General features: G+C 41.7%; 1 protein-coding gene across 1 annotated transcript; it reads left to right on the top strand.

Annotated features, from left to right (window-relative positions):
* The first annotated feature begins 2430 nt into the window (after positions 1-2430).
* KCNJ2 (potassium inwardly rectifying channel subfamily J member 2) lies at positions 2431-18838 on the top strand. Its single transcript, XM_069199833.1, has 2 exons — positions 2431-2566; positions 12717-18838. Exon 2 carries the CDS (start codon positions 12932-12934, stop codon positions 14219-14221), a length of 1290 nt encoding a protein of 429 aa, XP_069055934.1. The 5' UTR covers positions 2431-2566; positions 12717-12931; the 3' UTR covers positions 14222-18838.
* Positions 18839-19900: the final 1062 nt, after the last annotated feature.

Genomic DNA, 19900 nt, shown 5'->3' with positions numbered 1-19900 from the left:
AATAATGCTTCTAGGGACTGTCTGGTGCCCCCTAGCTTTTAGTGCCCTTTGTGGACCCCTAATATTTAAATGTATTTTGGCTCCTGCATAGCTGTAAAAGATGAGTGTTCATGTTTTGGCAGATAATTGCTTTTTTGTTCTCGCTTGGAGGGGAATTCGGGCTCGCCTGTCCCTTTTGGGTTAGGGTTAAAACTGACTTGTGTATAGTTGGTCCCTATTTGTAATGGCACATTGCACAAACAAAGAGAAAGTAATGCTGCCCACGGAAATTAACAACTGTCCAGATTACCTCAAGCATTTACGTACAGCACCATTTTTTTCTCTGAAAATGGGTTCTACAGTATGAGATGTAAAACACAGTGACACGCGGTCATTGGCAGAAGGTCCCCGTGTTCTTTCTGTGATGGAATGAGTGTACTTCACACTCCTTGAGTTATTTCTTTTCTGCCACTCCAAATATTAGACTGTGGGGAACATTTTATCTGCAAAAATTGCTAGGCATATTGAAAAACATAAAATTTAGTAAACGCTGAGCGCCAAAGCTCCCCAGACAGATTCAGTGGGGTGGTGACACACTTCCTTAGAAACATCTCTAAGCGTGTAGAACATTTAATGCAGATTCATCATTTAGACTCCCTGCAAGAAGAAGCAGTACTGTATAAAGCATGCTTGTGTTGGGAGAGAGGTGGGTGGAGATGGAGTAGAAATGCTGTTAAGTTGCTTTGGTGGGCTGAGTTGAGTTAATGCTTGGGTCTTCTCTCCTACCGATTTAGGCTGCTCCACTCTATGTGTTCACATTCCTTCTTATTAGCATCTCATATGCTCAGTCACACACCTTTATGGCTTCAGATCCTCCCTCACATTTTACCTCAATGGTAAACACTAGCTCCTCAGACACGCCACTGCACAGTCATGTGTGATGTATGCATGTCTAATGACAGACATACATATGGACCCACAGGAGAATTCTCAGTCCTCCCTTGGGAGCAGTTTAGGACAAAGCGCTATTCTTATGCACAGTGACACTCAGTCCTGCTTTTGACACTATGGAAAAACAGTGGACCTTGCTTCTATACTTATCAACTCCCTGCAAGCGCTCTTTATTCCTTATCTGCCACACTTATGAAGCAATGTATAAACACAGAAGGCAACATTTATCCAATATTTATCTAAGCCACATTTGATGGCCAGCTACTAATTCACAGACCCGATGCAGGACATTTTCTCTGTGGTAGCACTGCACTTGAAGGGTAGCTTCAAAGAATGACTTAATAACATCCATCAAGAACCATTCCTAAATCAAGAGTACCACTTCCAGTGTCAGCTACCAGTCATAACACCTCCTTGTCCCATCAGCCCACTGGCCACATACAGCTGAACTACTCCAACATCAAGAGTACAACTTCCAATGCCATGGCCACCAGTTGTAACACCTCCTTGTCCCATCGCCCCATGAGACACACACAGTTGAAGTGTATCATTAACTACTGTTTCATTCATCCTCATCCCGGACCTTCACTTTTGTTAAATGAAACCACCTTCAGTGCAGGTTTCGTGCAACTGTTTTTTCTCAAAACATTCTATTGAGGAGTGTATGTGTAGCTGTTTATAGAGTGCAAACTTACCTGCAAAGCCAGAAAGTGACGCACAGGGGTTGGTATTTAGTAATATATGAGAGAAGCAAAAAGAATGAAGGGTAGAGAAAGTTGACTTAGAAAGGGGAGACGGTGGCTTTTTGAAGGGGGCATAAACTGGGTCTAAGTCTATACAAATATAGAAATGTTAAGGTCTAGTGGGTAGAGGTGTTTAGCATGATTTTAAGGATACTCTCTTTGGAGGTGAAACAGCAATTGGTGCATGGGGAGTTCAAGTGGCTTGCTCTAGATAACAAAGTATAGATAATGGGGAAAACGTGCGAGCCTTTTGGATTCAAAATTATCAGCATAGATACTACATTTGTCTTCTGAGATGCTGCAATAGAATATTGTTATATTAAATATGAAAAATACACACTGAAGCAAAAAAACGAAAAAACAAGTTTCCATCCTGGAAACGTATCCAATCCCAAATTCCACAAAATCGGTGGGGTGGCAGCTTTTCCTTGTTTTGACGATGCAATTCTAATCCTGTCCTCTCTGTATGTGGACTTCCGTGCACCTTGTACTGCTAATGACTGAGGATGAGGTGGTACCCTGTGGGGGGGTGGTATTTGTGGGGGGCGATGGGCGGGGTGGTCTGGCACGTCCCCTTCATGTAAATATAGCCCGCCTGAGATCACGGTTCCTCACTCTCTCCTGAAAGGAATGCCCACTCTGCCTGCAGCTCAGTAGGACTGACTGCCATGCGAGCCAACCTCCTGCCTGTGATTGGCTGAAGGAGAGACCAATGGGCGGAGGTAGCCGGCAGGCATTTAAAATCACATGGCAGCAGCAAAAGCGCTGGAGACTCTCAAAGAGCGTTTCAGAGAACAAATGTACTGGTGGATTGGAATACGCCGTGGATTTGTGGGGTCATCTCATCGCTATTGGATCTTGCGCTTCTGCATCCTTTCTTCCCTTCAAAAGAGGTAAGGACTATCTCGACTTTAAACATTTTCTGATGGATCGTTGACATTTAAAACTTGGACTTTATAATTTAGCACTTTTTTGGCGTAGAACATGTTAGCGAGGAGTTTGACGTTGGTGCTAGTGCTGGTTTCAGTTTGCATTTGGGAATCTGAGCCGGCTGTCTGAGGGAAGCCAGCAGCAGCAGCTCGTTTTCTCGTGGCTCCTAAATGCCATAGCTAAAAATATAGAAGCATGGAACAGTTGAGCAATATGAGAGTCTCTCTGCAGCATCTGTTTGTGCTCACAACTTTCCATGCACCAGCTGCAGCAAGAAGAAATGTATGCCGCCCCCGCCCTATGGCGGCACTTGACATCTTAAGCACTCCGAGTGTATGCATTGAAAGGCAAGCAGAAAGGCCCGGTGTAATGTTTCGAATTGTGCTGTATATGTGGGTTTAGATACTCGGGCAGTGTGTGTATAATACTGCCTCCTGGCAGAATCAAAGGGCGCACGCAGACATGTTAAGGCAGCGAATGGACACCAACACATAACACAGGACGCGCTAACAAGTGTCCCTGGATCTGGCGAAAGCGATGCGTCCGGCTACCAGGCTCTGACTTTGTGCTCTGGAAAGATTGCATCATTCTTGACAGTTACAGGAAAAAAAGAGATAGGAAATAGCTGGCTTATTCATCAGCCTAGAATGCGAGCCAGTGCGAGCTCCGTGCTCGCCAAGCAGAGCAGCAGGTGCGCTCCGGTGCTGCCGCCGCACATTGACTTTCAGCAGGAGCGGTGCGGCGTTCTCAGCGCTCTACATTCCGTGTGTTGTTATATATTTCATTATGTGCAACGTGCATCCTTTCATTCACTTTTTCTATTCTACTTGTCAAACTGGCTGGCAGCAGAACCTCACCCCCCGTCTACGTTCTCTCCACTGATACGATAACCGTTAAATATCACTATTTTGAATTCTGTCTTTAAGCACAATGAGAACATTCTTGATATTCATTCGGCTGTCAGAATTTCACTAGCACATGGGCCAGCTTTATTTGCTAGGAAGGATAGAGTATTGTTATATGTTAGGATGTCGTACCAGGGTGTTCACTATACAATATTTCCATGTCAACATGATAATAAGAAAAAACATCTTTATAGCGCTACTTGCTCATGTCTTGCTGCTTTATAACACTACATAACGTGCTACTTTTATCCAGCTCGGGGGCAAACTAGTAACACAGCCCGTGTGTCATGGGCTCCAGTGCGCGGAAGGGAATTCTACCCTCAGCTGCTGTTTGGGTCGTATATACAGCAATAACCATGGCTGAGGGGTCCCCTCAAGCCTCTGAGCCCTGGTAACACTGCACCTGCTGCACCAGTGGAATCTCTGGCAATGCAAATGTAAAACCTTTGTGCTGCGAGTTTCACATTAATTTCAACGGCAAATGATGTAGCCCATTGGGTAACCTTATCGGGTACTAACTGCGCGAGGAGTATAGAGAAAGATGGAACAGGGAATAAGACCTGGGACATGCCCGGGGGAACGAAGACAGAGAAACCTTTACGCATCCATGAGAACGTCAGGCATTAACCGCGCAGTTTCCTAAGTGTGCGCCTGCGGAACCCAGATAAGGCTTCAAATGGAAAACTGAAGATGAGATAGTTTTGGAGGGAGGTAGGTAGGGTGGTACACATTGTAAGCCTCCATGGGAAAATTGAGCTTCGCCTTTTTTCCATGAGCAGCTTGCGGCGGTCATATAAAAAGCATTAGCTGCTGCTCTGATGTCTTGTGGCTGCGCAGAGCGCCGTCTGTGTGTTTACAGAGGGCAGCAGAGGCCGCCTCGCCGAGGCACATTACAGTAGCAGTTGTGCTCTCATAGCAACATGTGCCCGGGCGCGGTGGCGTCAGCCGGGGAGCACAGTGCGCTCGTTAGCAGTCCCCATGCGCCGCTCTTGGGGCCCCCGGGGCTCGCTTGCAGCATCTGCCCTTCTCCGAGCCCGTGCTGGGCTTGTGAAGTCTTGCTCGTCCAGCCGGGCCGTCATTCTAATGTTTAGAATTCCTCCCTCTGCGGCCTTGAGATGTATACCGTGATGGGGGCTCAGTCGGAGGGGTTTTCAATTAGTTGTAGACGCGTCTCGGACTCTCTTTCCATTTTATACATATTCACACCCTACCTATAATAAAACACACAGTGTGAGCCGGTACATATATAGAATTACCTAAGCGGCCTGGTCATGACATCACAACCAGTCTGTAATAAGCATATGACACCAAGACCGCACTGCACAGTAGTTCACTGAAGCAGAGCTCGGGTGGTACGTTTCCCTCTAAAAAAGTTCAGCCCTGGCGGTCTTTCAGATTAGGAGATGAGGTATTGGTATAGCGCTTAACCACAGCTTTTATTTAGCACCGGTCATTGCGTTAGCAGTTTTAACAAATGAGAGAAATGAGTGAGTGAAGTACACAGACATGAAGTGGTGGCCCTAGTAAAAGAAAACTGAGCAAGCAAAGTGGTCTATTTAGGAAATAAGGACCCGTGACCCATTCTGAACAGGTTTGTTAATCCTCCCAATACTGTCTCTGTGGAATGTAGCTTTAATCAGGTGAAAAAGAGAGCACACTAGTATGTTTTAAATTGAGGGGGGTCGGAGGCAGGACATTTTGTATTATAAGCGATAGAGTACCCCCAATCTTTTATCTAGAGTTTGGAGAGCGAGAAAGTCGCGTTAGAGTTGTCATAGGTTTCTGTGACGTTACAGAGACATACCACCTGTGCTCTCGTGCCTTTGCTTGGCCATGAACCTTGCTGACAGAGGATAAGCTAATTATGTAGGATTTTGAGAGTTTTGGTGCTATTCTTATTTTCTTGTACGAAGAATGTAACGTGATTGTAGTCCGGTCTACTGTTAACTCGTTGAACGTATATTGTTTATTATTTGAAGAATTAGTTTTATTCTATTTTCAAAAAGTAATACTCATGCAAGACAATAGATTATCTGCAGTGTGAAGTTAATTTCCACACTCCATTGTGGCATATCTTGCCCCACACTGACTTGTCTGGTTGAAGCTTGGGAAGTACAGTGCCCATCATTTGTGGTTTATGGAGCGCTGAAGAAAGTGTTTACATAGGTCAGTCATGACTGATGTAACAATGTAACAGGTTGAGGAAACGAGAAGACATTTAACGCAAAACTAAAGCTGCCCACGTCACACCCAATGCAACATTTTGGCAGACAGAGGCTTTGTATTCCATTCCCCTACCATGCTGCATCGCTCCCCCCATGACCGCAGGGTTGAGGCGGAGTACAGTAGAGGACGAAGGTCTGTCTCTACCACCCCCATCCCCTGCCGGGTGTGGTAGGCACTTGGAGAGCGGGAGGAGGGATTTTAAATACCTGGTGCCACGTAGCTCCATCCCGAGTTCTGATTCCAAGACTGTGGGATCCAGAGTTTGGAGAATCCCCAAAGGGAATAGTGCCTGATTGTGGGGGAGCATAGGCGCTCATTGGCTAATTAGGTGGGCTGTCAGTTTAGGTTGCAACTTCATTGTCCGGCCTTGGATCGCCTGTAAGTTAACCCATTTCTTGCCTGGCTTACATATGAAATAGTAAACCTACATCAAAGTTCTCACCAACACTAACTTTTTTTAATGATATTTATTTTATTGGTATATGCATTTGAATCGGCACAGTATGTGTGGTGGACTAAGGAATATCAGCAGTATACAATAATGCTCAAGTAGGTGGTTGCTGGCCAAAGAGGTGATGGAACAGTATTGTATGCAATTTTTGTATCCGAAGGTCAAATGGGGCACAGAGCACCCACAGTAGTTATTTTTCAAATTGTCTCACCCTGACAAGGCTCATAGTCCCATATTATTTTTCACATTCGAGCAACAGGCAACTTTTGACAGCTGTTAGAGCTTCTTCTTAGTTCTTCTGTGACTTCTCTATCTCTTCTAACAAAGATGTGAGAACGATTTTGAATCAGCACGCAGCATTTATAAAGTCTTTAATACCAAGACCACGTTTCCTGTGCTGAGATATTTACAGATCTGACTCCTAACCATGCATACTGTTTTATCAACACACACATACAGCACGATTTGCATACATGCATCCTAGCCTATAATGTTCATACAAAAATCTTCTAAGCTGGAGAACCTGCAGAACACGATTGGTTCTGAGGCACCAAAGTCCTCAAACAAGCTTGAGCCAACTAATTTTTATAGTTATAGGAGAAATTGGAGTTATTCCACATATTGTGTTCTAGGTTTTCCTTCGTGTTTTGATGTAAAAAGAGAACATTAAGTATCTCAGTACTTCACACAAAGAAGAAAAGTTTTGTGGTGCCTGTGACCTAAATGTACTGTTTGAAAAACATCTAATAAATCCTTAAGAGAGGAAAAGTGAAACCTTGACAGAGATAGAAAATGATGAGAAATCAAAAGAAAAATAGATACATAGACAGACAAACTCATTACGAGGCATGCCGTTGAACATCACAAAATAAGGAGTACCCCTACAAACCTAAGTAGCAATTGCTTACCATGGAAAAAATGTGGCTTTATATTATTATATCTTGTGTGGCTTTATTTTCGGTGGAAGCCATTAAGATTTCTGCTAATCGTGTTCCACAAACAAACGTATAGGAAACATGGTGCAGGGCCATGCTTCACCGAAACACACTACTGCAACCAAACCACACATATGAGTTTGCCAGACATTTCCCTATTATCTGTGGAAAATTTTAGAGTAAACAATACCATGGAATTCGCATGTAATCAAGAGCATGTGTGTACACACACACTTCCAACAGGAAATTGATGCTGCAAATCACAGATGTAAAGGAAATGCTCAATTAGTTCATACCTCGAACACCATTAATGAGCTATCTGGTAAATATAACGACCGAGATAACCACAGCTTGCAGAACAGGAACAAAGGTGTATTCCAACAGCATTGTTCAGTGTTGACAACATATTGACTGCATGGAGGTCATGAACAGCACATGCCTGGTTATTTTTGTTGTCACCAAAGCCACCTGTCACGTTGTATTTGTGTTAAACATTTCTCTACTTGTTCCTCCAGTTCCTATATTCACCACTTAGTTGCCTTTACTTTGCTTTGTTTTCCATGTTGTGACATCTATTCTCCTATTTAATGGTTTTAGTGTTTACGGATTGGTACTCTTCTTTCAAATATCATTACACATTTCGCAGTCTGTGATACTGGCAACCTGAGATACAAACATGAGCTATCCAGAACTGCCGTCCACATTCTCTGATCACATGCAAGACACCCAAACTTTCCATCATTGGCTTTAACACATATGCCTGGTACTATCTAGAACATGTCTTGCTAGTATCATGCAGTGAGCACCTGTGTCTTAGGAAACAAGACACATTTTCAAGAAAGCAGTGGGTGACTGAGTAGAAGAGAAAATCTTTGTTCACCATCTGATTTGTAAGCTCAGGTCATGACATCTTTCCCTTCAGATCTGAAAAATATTGTTAATTATGGAAAAACATTTTCTGATAAAAGAATTCGGGGTGTGGAAGTTAAAAGTGCTCATAGCTGGGGAACCGTCTCTATGATCCCTGAAACAAATTTACACGTTTTGTCCGGGAACGAGCTCAGTTTCGTACCAGGGGACTGACTATATGTATCTGATGTACCTACTCGCGGACGTGTCCTTAACCTGAGTAGAGAAAGAGGAAGGAGGCACAGAAAAAACAAATCTAGAGTAGCTGAGGCCTAGTAAGCAGGTCTGACATTTGTAAACGATTGTGCTTCAGGAGGCAAACACCACTTATGAAAACTTTAAAGCTTTGTGCCTTATCAAGTATTTCATGCTATGCGAAACATAAAAGTAATTATCTTGGGGGAAATGTGGCTGCCCGTGTCCCATGGGAGGCATGCACCATATTACACTATAGACTTTTTGGAAACATGAATGTTTTGAGTTTTCAGGTGTCTTTCTGATCTGGTTGGATGGGACACACGTATCTCTTGTAGGAGGTAAAAAGGCCCCTCAATTTTTTTGTAACGTATTTGACATCCAATGAAGAGAAATGGTAGGCTCCCGATTAAAGGGCTTATGCATCCACAGGTAAGTGACTCACGTTGCATCGAATTTACAGAGGTGGGAGCTGGAGTCAACTCTGACCAAATTTGAGCTTGTGACTAGTAGGGTACCCATACCACTTTGCAGCAGGGGCTCAATCCGCTGAGCTACCAACTGTAGCCCACACGTTAGCAGGGTATTAATGAGGATTTAAAAAATAAAAAAAGCCTCAACTGCGTTCCTTTTCTTGAGAGTGTAGCATTCTGGCAATAATGTGAAATTAAGGGCCAGCGTAAGTGGAAAAAAATACTATTTCCAAAAATGGAGACAACACACTCAAACGGGTGTAAACGTAGAAGGACTGCAGCATTTCTTTTTGGAGTCATTTGGGAGCCATATTTAAACTGGCTATTACGGAGCTGTCAGGCGCTGCCAAAACCCTCTCGTGCATTCGAGTTTTTACAGATGACTAATCCCAGAAAATATGTGTTAGAACGCACTCTTACATAATTACTGAAAGCTTTTCGCGGGGCGGGGAAGGCATCTCCCACTGGTACGAAACAGGTTTAATCCTCCTCCTTCATGGATCTCTTCTTTAAAAACTAAATAAATAAATAAACGCCTTATCTGAGAGAACTCTCTCAGGATTCTGAAATGTAGATCACTTAGAGATCAGTAGTTTATTCGGCTCCATCGACATATGCGCTACTGCACTTTGTTTCAAACACGAGGTGTGTTATTCGCAGCCTTCATTAGCAATGTGTACTGCGTTTCTGGCACGAGTTCAGACTCATTTAGTTAATGCCATTTTTCCTACACAGCTGTCAGACTATTTTTAGTCAGCCGCTGTTGCTCACTGGCACACATGTTTGAGGTGCATTTCAATTTAAGTTCGACGTTATATTACGTTACTGCAGTTTCCACGTGCACCAGTGACCCTCGTGGGTGGTGACAAAGCGTAGAGGGGAGTAGGCGGGCGTCATTTAGGCATGGCATCAAACTGCCAACTGAAAAAGGGGCAAACAAGCACTTGCGTTTGAGGGTGTGCAGCGGCCGAACAAGGGTGCAGTAAACACCCCTGTTTAAAAAAAATAGGAACGCACACTTGCAGATTATTGGGATACGTGTATTTAATACAATGTCATCTTTCTGCCAAATGCACTCCTTGTTCATATTTTTCACTCGCAGTAGACTTGTTTGAGCAGAAAATATTCGTGGAGAACCTGTGAAACAGGATGAGGGCCACGGCTACACGAGCTGCGCAAACTGAGAACTTGTACGGAAAGTTAATTGAGCAGGTGCCTGTTGTGAATATTGTCTAAGTGGAATACCTCACAAACAGTTTTCAAACAGATAACCGCCAAATGTAATTCACCAAATATGTGTATCTTTTGCAACATGTCGCCATATTGCACAATTTTGTCCTCTTCGGGCAATGGACCCCCAAAACAAGCAAGACCTCTCTGTTCCGAGGTTGGGTGGTAAAAGACATCCATAAATGGGATGCAGTGGTCCCCTCATACACCTGATACTACTGCACGCGTTCCTGTAATGATCACTTTTTCCCCGCAGATGTGTGAGGGATGGTCGGTGTTTGTGGAAGGAGGAAATATCAAGGGGCAGATAGTTTCAGACATAGTGAGCTAGTGAAGTTGATAAGGACACTCTTCAATAGACTGAAATTTGTTATACTGGTGGTGCCGAGCAATGGGCTATGCACCTCTTTTAGCATTCATCACGTAGTTTAATTAACTACTCTTTCTTTAAATGTTGACTTCTTGTGGCAGAGAGGGTGTCAAAGGGAGGCAGTTAAAGATGACATACAGTTTACACTCCCATGAACGAAGTAGCGGAATTAATTTAAATTTCACTTGTAAATTTAGCATCTGATGTCATCACTGTTTTATTATGGAGTTTTCATGGTGTGGACATACTTTGGTGTCTCGCTGAAGCTTGTAGTAAGGGTAGCTGAAGCCGTACATTGGTAATAAACTGAGTGTACAGAAAGAAAGTTTAGAGCAGTGATATACTCAGGTGAAAAGGGTCTTAGTGAGTGCTAGTCATTGGAGATTATCTTTTCTGGTTCATCAGCAACCTAATAGGGCTTATTCCATCACCCATCAGAAACCATAGAAGTTTGTATATTTTGTTACAGAAACCTTCCAGACCACATTCAGGTCACTAGTGGGGTGCCACAGCTGATGCTGTACTTCGTGAGTGCTCTCTAGAGGTTGTGAAAGGCCTAATTCACTTAGGAATTCCATTTATAACTTTGAGTATTTGTTTTAGATTTGTATGCAGTGGATCTAGGTGGGGTTATTTGTAGATTCTTTGATTATACTGAAATTATGACATGGATTATACCTCAAGGACATTGAGCATCTGCGCGCACTGTAGGCTTTGGAAGGACCAGGCTGTTTATTGAACACTTTGTAAAACCTCTTGCAGCAGGCAATCTACAGTGAATGGGTTTATCCAAGAACACTGGTAAAATGAAACCCTTAATATAAAAAAAGACCCTTTACATTTTCACGGGACAGGTTTGTATGTAGTGGAGACAGATCACAGGCATTGCTACCATTGTACTGAATACTGCAGTGGTTTACTTTTTACATTGTAATGGTCTGGTGAGAATCCACCATCGGACTTCCATACATTCCAAGCATGTCAACTGCATCACACCAACGAAGCCCTTGTAGGACGATACACATGGCATTGATGAATACCTCTTCTGATATCCTCCAGTGGCAGGCAAGGCAATCCTTGGTGTGGCCCCGCCTTAGATCATGATATGTCGGAGTTTCTGCTTGGAGTCATTGAAGTGAAAAAGAAACATTCCTCAGTATAAATCTGCCTATTTTTGATTTGTCTTGATTTTGGACTGTAAACGTTTGGTGGAATTAAAAAAAAAGTGGGGCTTTAATCGTGGGGGATGCTTGTACTACTCTTTTTTATTTTTTATTTTTATTAAAAGGATCAGGTTTAACGACTAGAAGGTAATATTTAACTTAGCTGAATTTATATGGCCAGAATACTGCGCATTCCAAACCTGGCAGGCCAAACAAGCCTATAGACACACTCCTAACCTTTAAAATGTATACATGATATTTTGTTCAGTGTTACTGACTGTCTGATTGGATGGATAAAAAACTAAAAGGTCAGTGTAGTTAATTCAATTAACGAGGGATTACAAATGGAAAGCAAAAATATGCTGCCCCTTACAGTAGAAGGAGAAAATGCATGTACATAATTAATTGTCAAACTGCATAAAATGCATAACCTATGCAAATAGTTTTTGTATGTTGTGGGTTCAGGTTGTTTCACGATTAATCAAAAGATCACCTACCCCATCAGGATGAATTCCAGACACAAAAATAGTGCTGCGTGTTTGAGTATGCCCTCACTTCAGAAATCCATGGAATACTTTTGACGGTAGCAACATCATTGCAAGACTCCACAAAAAAACATACACCATACACATGCAGATTTTGTGATTTTTGTTGCAAATCTGTATGTGTTCAGTTTATTAGTTTGCAACCGTGCATTACAAATTCTGAACTAATTTGGATTCTGAAATGCATTTATTAGGAATCAGTGTTTAGCTATGATTGATATCAACATAGATCTATAAAACCCTGCTATTTGATGATAGCCTAGTCTTTTGTCACCAAAGTACCAACAGTATCAGGTGTTAGTTTCTAAAACAGTGCAAGTGTTCTCACAAAAGCTAATATACACTATCAGCAAATTTAAAGTTCTCACATCCTTGAAATCATGGCCAGAATATTATAAAATGTGTTTTTGTTTCATTTTAGGCATCGGACTGTTCAAGTGTTTCATGAGTTCAGTGTGGTTGCACCTGCTTCTCAATGTTCTTATTTTCAAGCAAATTACTCATCAAAACATATTAGCATAAGTGGATCCACTCAGTTGTGTTCAATTTACTTTACCTGTAAATTTATTGGTACATAGTTGTATTTGGATTTTTTTAAAAATAAATATCACACTGGTTTATTACTTTTGGGAAAGGGACAAGAAAACCTTGTAATGTGCATGACTTAATGTCTAACCTTGTAACTGATGTATACTTTTTGTTTTATTGCAGGTCATGTCTTACCCATGACAGATGACACCACACTAACCCTGTGGTGTGTAGCAGAGGACCTCCCTTGGTAAAATCCAAGGGCCGTTGGAGATTGCCATCTCCATTTTTTTTGTCTGATTGTTACTCCTGAACTTTCAAAACTGTTTCTCCTACGGGTTTGGCAGAAACTCAGACTGTTTTCTAAAGCAGAAGCACCGCAGTCCACAACAGTAGTGATGGGCAGCGTGCGAACCAACCGCTACAGTATTGTATCATCTGAGGAGGACGGCATGAAGCTGGCAACCATGGCTGTTGCCAATGGCTATGGGAATGGGAAGACTAAGGTACATACTAGACAGCAGTGTAGGAGCCGCTTTGTGAAGAAGGATGGACACTGCAATGTCCATTTTGTCAACGTGAGTGAAAAAGGTCAACGTTACTTGTCAGACATCTTCACCACATGTGTGGACATTCGCTGGAGATGGATGCTGCTCATCTTTTGTCTTGCTTTTATCCTTTCTTGGCTCTTTTTTGGCTGTGTATTTTGGCTTATTGCTTTATTACACGGGGACCTGGATTCTTCAGAAAGCAACAAACCATGTGTTTCTCAAGTCACCAGCTTCACAGCAGCTTTCCTCTTTTCCATTGAGACACAAACAACAATTGGGTATGGCTTCAGATGCGTCACTGACGAGTGCCCCATAGCTGTTTTCATGGTGGTGTTCCAGTCCATAGTGGGATGCATCATCGATGCCTTCATCATTGGTGCTGTCATGGCTAAGATGGCAAAGCCAAAGAAGAGAAATGAAACTCTAATTTTCAGTGACAATGCTGTGATAGCCATGAGAGATGGCAAGCTTTGCTTGATGTGGCGCGTGGGAAACCTGAGAAAAAGCCATCTGGTGGAAGCCCATGTCCGGGCTCAGCTCCTCAAATCTAGAATTACATCTGAAGGAGAATACATCCCCTTGGATCAAATTGACATCAACGTAGGTTTTGACAGTGGCTTTGATAGAATATTTCTTGTTTCACCTATCACAATAGTCCATGAAATTGATGAAGAGAGTCCACTGTATGACTTAAGCAAGCAAGACTTAGATAACTCTGACTTTGAAATTGTGGTTATATTGGAAGGGATGGTAGAAGCCACTGCAATGACTACCCAGTGCCGGAGCTCATATCTAGCAAATGAAATTCTTTGGGGTCATCGGTACGAGCCTGTACTCTTTGAAGAAAAAAGCTATTACAAAGTAGACTATTCCCGGTTTCATAAAACCTATGAAGTGCCCAACACGCCCCTCTGCAGTGCAAGAGACTTAGCTGAGAAGAAATATATTCTCTCCAATGCAAACTCATTTTGCTACGAGAACGAGGTGGCACTCACGAGCAAAGAGGAGGAGAACAATGCTCAACATGTCCCCGAGAGCCTCAGTACGCACATGCATCTTGACATGGACCCGCATAATCAAGCAGTAGTTCCGCTCGAACCGGCCTCCAGACCTCTCCGACGAGAGTCTGAAATATGACTGACTTATTGCCATTTGTTACTGTTGAAATTATGTTGGTAAACGGCACTTTGAAGTCAAATAGGGCCCAACGCTGTTTGCAGACAGTGGTACCAAAAGTGTCCCAGGAAGAAGTTGTGAACTACCTGGACAGAGTCCCGGGAGTTGTGAATGGGCCGATACCATAGAATGAAGGCAATGAACTAAGCACCTCAGAAGGCATATTGCGTGATGTACAATTCAATACATATAAACATTGCTATTTTAATGACAAAACTTGAACTTGCAGGCAAGATTGGGTTAATTATGTTCATAATATTACTTTATGAAGGGAACAAGGATGCTTTTTTTAATGGCATAACCAAAGGCAACAAGCATTGCCTTCAATCTCTAGTTGCTGCTAAGTGGGTGAACTTTGTATTTTGGCTGTGGTGTATTTGTACGTAAAATATTTAAAAGTCAGTGTTGCACTTATATCTGCCGTATTCAGCTAATTACTAAAAGTGGCAGAGCAGTGCACATTCAGTGGCCAAAGGCAGCGATATCAGCATGCATCAGGGTAGTGGTTTGTCAGCTAAACTTAATTCCTCTTTTGGTTACTTACTGTAAGTGGCATTATGCAAATATAGGCCAAACGGCAGCCTTGAAAACATTTGTTCCTGTAGCGCTGTATTTGATCGAGAAATGTTTAACTGTAACTACCGTTCTAGATACCAAAGAAGATGCACACATTTGCACCTAAAAGCTTTACTCACTGAAAGGGGCTGCTGAAAACAGACTATGGACCTGCATGCCCTTACTTGCACCTTACTCATAAAAGCTTTAAAAATAGGAATTATTCTGAATGTGTCCTGTCAACAGGAAGTATCAAGTTTAGCCGCATTGAGAAAAAAAAGACACGGGTCTGCTCTCTAAAAAAAATACTTGTGCCTTTGTGTAGCCAAGTAAGCACTCTGAAAACTGAGCCAATAAGGGTGTACCATTCTGTGACCTCACCCTTCACCACTGTCCTGGTGCCCAGGAGACCCCACTCTGATACTGTGTATCATGCTTAAGGGCGTCTCGGTGATCATGCACTGCCAAGAGGAAGCAGTCCACGGGCAATTACTCTGCACCCTCTATCTTCATTATGAGGGACATGCAGTATTTTTGGATCCAGACATTGTTTTAAAACAAAAGTCTTTTGTAGCAGGTGACACTGTAAACGAGTTTGCACTTTAGATAACAAATTATTTGTTCTTAAAACCCAAATCCGTATTTGTTGAAAGGCTGAAATATATATTCTTATTCCAAAATCCAGGAAATAAAAAATAAAAAAAATCTTTATGAACTGGCTCACCACCTCAGTCGCATATAACTGAATTTGGGGGGATAAATATATTTTTTCTTGGTAAGACAAAGAAAGTGCCCTTTTTTCTTAGGTAGTGAAGTGACCCTTACTGCATTGCAGATTCTTTACCTGAGAACCCCCTTGTTCTGTTAAAAGAGCAATATAGCCACAATTCTATAACAGTATTAGGTCACTATATGCCATTAAAAAAACAGCTTGTTCGAATCAAATGCCATTTGGAATTGGAACATGTGAAGGCGCATGGCCATCTAACTGCCTCGATGGTGGGAAATGCCTGCATTTAGAGGGTGTTTTAATATAACTGAGCTGTCTGACAATAACAGGAATCACACTACAGTCTGTTCTGGAGTTTCTCTTTGACACCGCAAAATACACATAGGGTGACTGAATGCAGAAGTGCAATGGCCCTCTCTACTTAAAAATAACTCTAGGTTCGCTATGCTCTGTTTTTTGTTCCTTAGTGGAGGCTGTTTTCCAGCACATTGCATTCAGGAGTGTCCAGTGTTGGTTGATCAGTGCCAGAGCCATGGCAATTTTTTGGAGTATTCAACTGATATTGATGTTCACACTTTGGATGTAAATGGGAATGGGTTACATGTTTAGTGTATATTTTCAAAACCTGGCATGGCAGTGTGCTCATGGACCAACGTTGGCCTCCCCTATATCAGCAAGACCTTTGTGTTGGTGAGTCCTGCTGGGGTAAATTAAGTGCCTGCGCCCTCTTAGAAGGGAATACTTCTCGTGGCACCCTGAGATCTGGGTAACTCAAAATGTGGATTTCAATGTGTGCATGCTTTATCTAATTCAGTGAACCTCAGACAATGTGGCTGAGGCCCAGCAGTGCAGTTTGTACCTTTCCATTGCAAACCAACTGGTATGGCCCAGCTTCAAACAACGTTTCTTAAACCCCGAGGTCTGGATACTGTTGAGAATCAGCAATGCTGTAATGAAGTCACATGGAGGGCCTGCTTTGTCAATTAGAAATCACAACCAATTTAGTAATGTTGGAAAATGGCTATCTTGGCACTTTCAAAGTTGGGGTACAAAAAGAAAATGGCCTTCGGCCAATCAAAAGCTTGAGAGAGCCTGGTTTACAATTAAGCGTGATGAACTGAAAATGGGACACAGCCTCTCCGTCTATGCGAAGGTTAAACTGTGTGGTAGTACATGTGCTGCTAACGTTCATTTTAAAAAAAAGAATAATAATTGAACACCAAAGAGTATTTAGCGAGTGGCATGCAAAAAGTAATATTATGTGTGCAGGGGCGAGCGAACGGGAGGAGATTCTCAAACTGTCTAGAATGCACATTGTTAACCACTTGAGTACATTGCTATGGGATGATAGGAGGGGTGGTTGCAGGGAAGACATTTTAAAGGGAAGAAAACAAGCTACATTTTGTGGTGCACACCTCTTTTCCAGACAATCAACCTGTTTATAGAACTCTGTTTTTCGAGTGTACATTTTTATACAGCACAAATATTTTCATATTTAATGCCAAATGTAAATATAATTATGTAAAGACAAAAATGCCATACAAAGTATAAATTCATTGCAGCAGTTTGGCTAGCGCCTAGATGCTACTGGATAGCAGGGTTTTAGCAACTATTAACAAGCCTTGCAAGGCTCTCACCGCTACAAAGGTAGGTTATTTATTTGGAGCATGGTCTTTGTGTTTATTTTTATTTTATTTTTGTGTAGCTCTTGGCATGTTAGGTTACCGGCTTTCGGACTGTTGGAATCTAACCAACAGATTTCTTGTCCTCTGCCGGAAGGACTTTTCACAACCCCTTTGTCTTCACTGAACACATCTTAAATTTGCAGATGTACACTTACTAAATGAGGAAGTAAAGCCTCTGAGTAAGAAAGAGGCCTACAGTGTGGTGAACAGATTAATGGTACCTGCTTAGCTCCCTACATGATTTTTTTAAATAATGATTTTGTGAAGCACAAGAAGCCGGGAAGCTTTCCTCCTATGACAACAATTAATTTAGGGGCCTGCTATTCTAGAAAAAACGTGTTAAAACGAACAGAATGGTAATTGCAGAGGGTGCTGGCTACATAAATTATTCAGTCCTTCCTGAAAATACTTGAATAGGGCATTCTAATGGTGTCTTAGACAGAACAATAAAACACTGCACTTAGAACTTTTCAAACTTCTGTTTCCACATGACCCACCATTCTCCCTTTTCTGCAACAGAAGTCTTCTTTTTTTCTAATTTCCTTTTACTGTTGCTTTTTTTGGCAGTGACTCTCAGGTAGCTGTGGCCAACAGATCCTTAGTGCCTACTCTCCACCTCTTTTTCGGATTCTCTGTAATCCTTTAAAATTGGTCTATTGTATCACTCTGAGACAGGTTCTTTATTGCCTTTGAGGTTCATACACACATTTTGTCTACCAGTAAGTGAGACTTATCAAGTGAGACCCATGCTTAGCACAACTGTGGGTGGAGAGGAGCCTGGGCAAAGTTGACATATTAATGGAAATAGAGGGAAGAACTTTACCCAGCCAAGTAATATATTCATTTTTGCAGTGGAAGTTACTTCTGTTTAGGTGTGTTCATTACATTTCATCACGCCACCAGCCGAAAACATACTTGTGTAGTATGCAGTTTAGTTTGTTGCTAAGCATTAATCTTAAACGAAACCTATTCATTTTCATTGGAATGACCCTCTACCACCCACTGATATTCTGTGATATCACAGTCTAGTTTTTGTGAAGTCAGTTTTGTGACTATCACAAGTTTATTGCACTTGCTTCTGATAATCAACAAGTTTGGAGCATGAAGTACAGCACATGCAATGGTCAGATAGATTATATAATATATAATGACTCCAGTGTGTGGCTGTCGCCTTGTGGTAAAGTGACAAACTCCGCCTATCCTGTGTTTCTGGATATTTTTCTATCACATATCTAATGTAAAGACAAAGGGTTTGTACGGTATTTTGCTTGGTTAGGTTCGTTTATAATTTGACAAAACGACATGTACTGTAATGTCTTGAAGCTATGGCTGCTTTTGACCATTTATGGTAGGATAGGACAGCATCCACATCTCACAGCCAGTCAAAATCAGTCTTACAATGTTGGCTTGCAGGTCTGGCACCGTGAACAATCGTGGCTTTTGGCAATTGTTGTAAATTTCTATTTTTTTCTGTTTGCAGTCTTTTGTATCGAAGTCTTCCTAAATGTACTGCACAAATCAAGGATTGTACAGATTTTTATATATAAATATATATATATGATGTCTTATTTTATTATTTCTAAATAAAATGAAAAATTATCACACTGATGCTCTGTCGTTTGTCATAAAAACAGGAATGTGTTCAAATTGGTTACATAAACCGCATGAATAAATACCTCCTTTAATATCTGAGGTCTTAAAGTTCAAAACACTTGAGATAAAATAAGTAAGAGTACTGTAATATGTTGTGAAGAAATAGAGTGAAACAATTTGCCAGTGTGGTTCAGTGTCACATCTGCTTGTGGTACCAATCAATGATAAAAACAATGATACAGCAAATAACATGTGAACACTAGTTTATTTGCTACAGGATTGAGTGCAGGGTACATCATAAATGCCGCAATTGACACAAGACAACACAAGGAAAGTCTCATCCACATGGTTTAGTTACAAATGGGCATAACGAAGGCTCTTGATGGAGACTACACACCTATTCAGTTCAAGCCAGCATTACATCTCAGTTTGGACCCTCTTAGATGCTATTAATGGTAGATAGGTTCCAAACCACGAAAGGGAAGAAGCATGGGTACTTGCAATTATTTGATAGTCACTATATTTTACGATTCATTTTCTTGATATGAATAAGTAACAACAATAGCAACATCACAACACTGTGTTTCAGTGTTAATGGGCCACATTAATTCAACCAAACTCAATGCACGATTGCCACTGCAACACAAAACCAAATCTATGATTGCCCCGCATATCTAGTAGTATTGCTTTGTGCAATAACCCTGGTAAGAGATATCCACAAAATGCTTAAATTCCAAGGTGTAACTTGATACATTCATGCAAAACTCAATTGACACATTTTTAAAATAATTTGCATGATGTAAAATCTGTACAGAATTGGCCTCACGTCCAATCAATGTTTGCTTCGCTTTACCTTGATGCACAGCAAAAAGTAAATTTGTGGTCAGTAAAAATTAAGCTACTTCACAGGAGGAACTGGAAGCTCTTTTACAGTTAGTTTGTGATACATCCAATCTTTATTAGAAGTATAATATCTAGGAGAAAACCCTGGAAAGTATGAACTTGCCAAAGGATTAATTGTCAGTTACAATTCGTTCTTGTGCAAACTTTACACAGGCAATCTGAGAACAATGCAGT

Source organism: Pleurodeles waltl, chromosome 7, assembly GCF_031143425.1.
Source record: "Pleurodeles waltl isolate 20211129_DDA chromosome 7, aPleWal1.hap1.20221129, whole genome shotgun sequence".
NCBI lineage: Eukaryota > Metazoa > Chordata > Amphibia > Caudata > Salamandridae > Pleurodeles > Pleurodeles waltl.
This window is presented reverse-complemented; position numbering and strand designations above follow the sequence as displayed.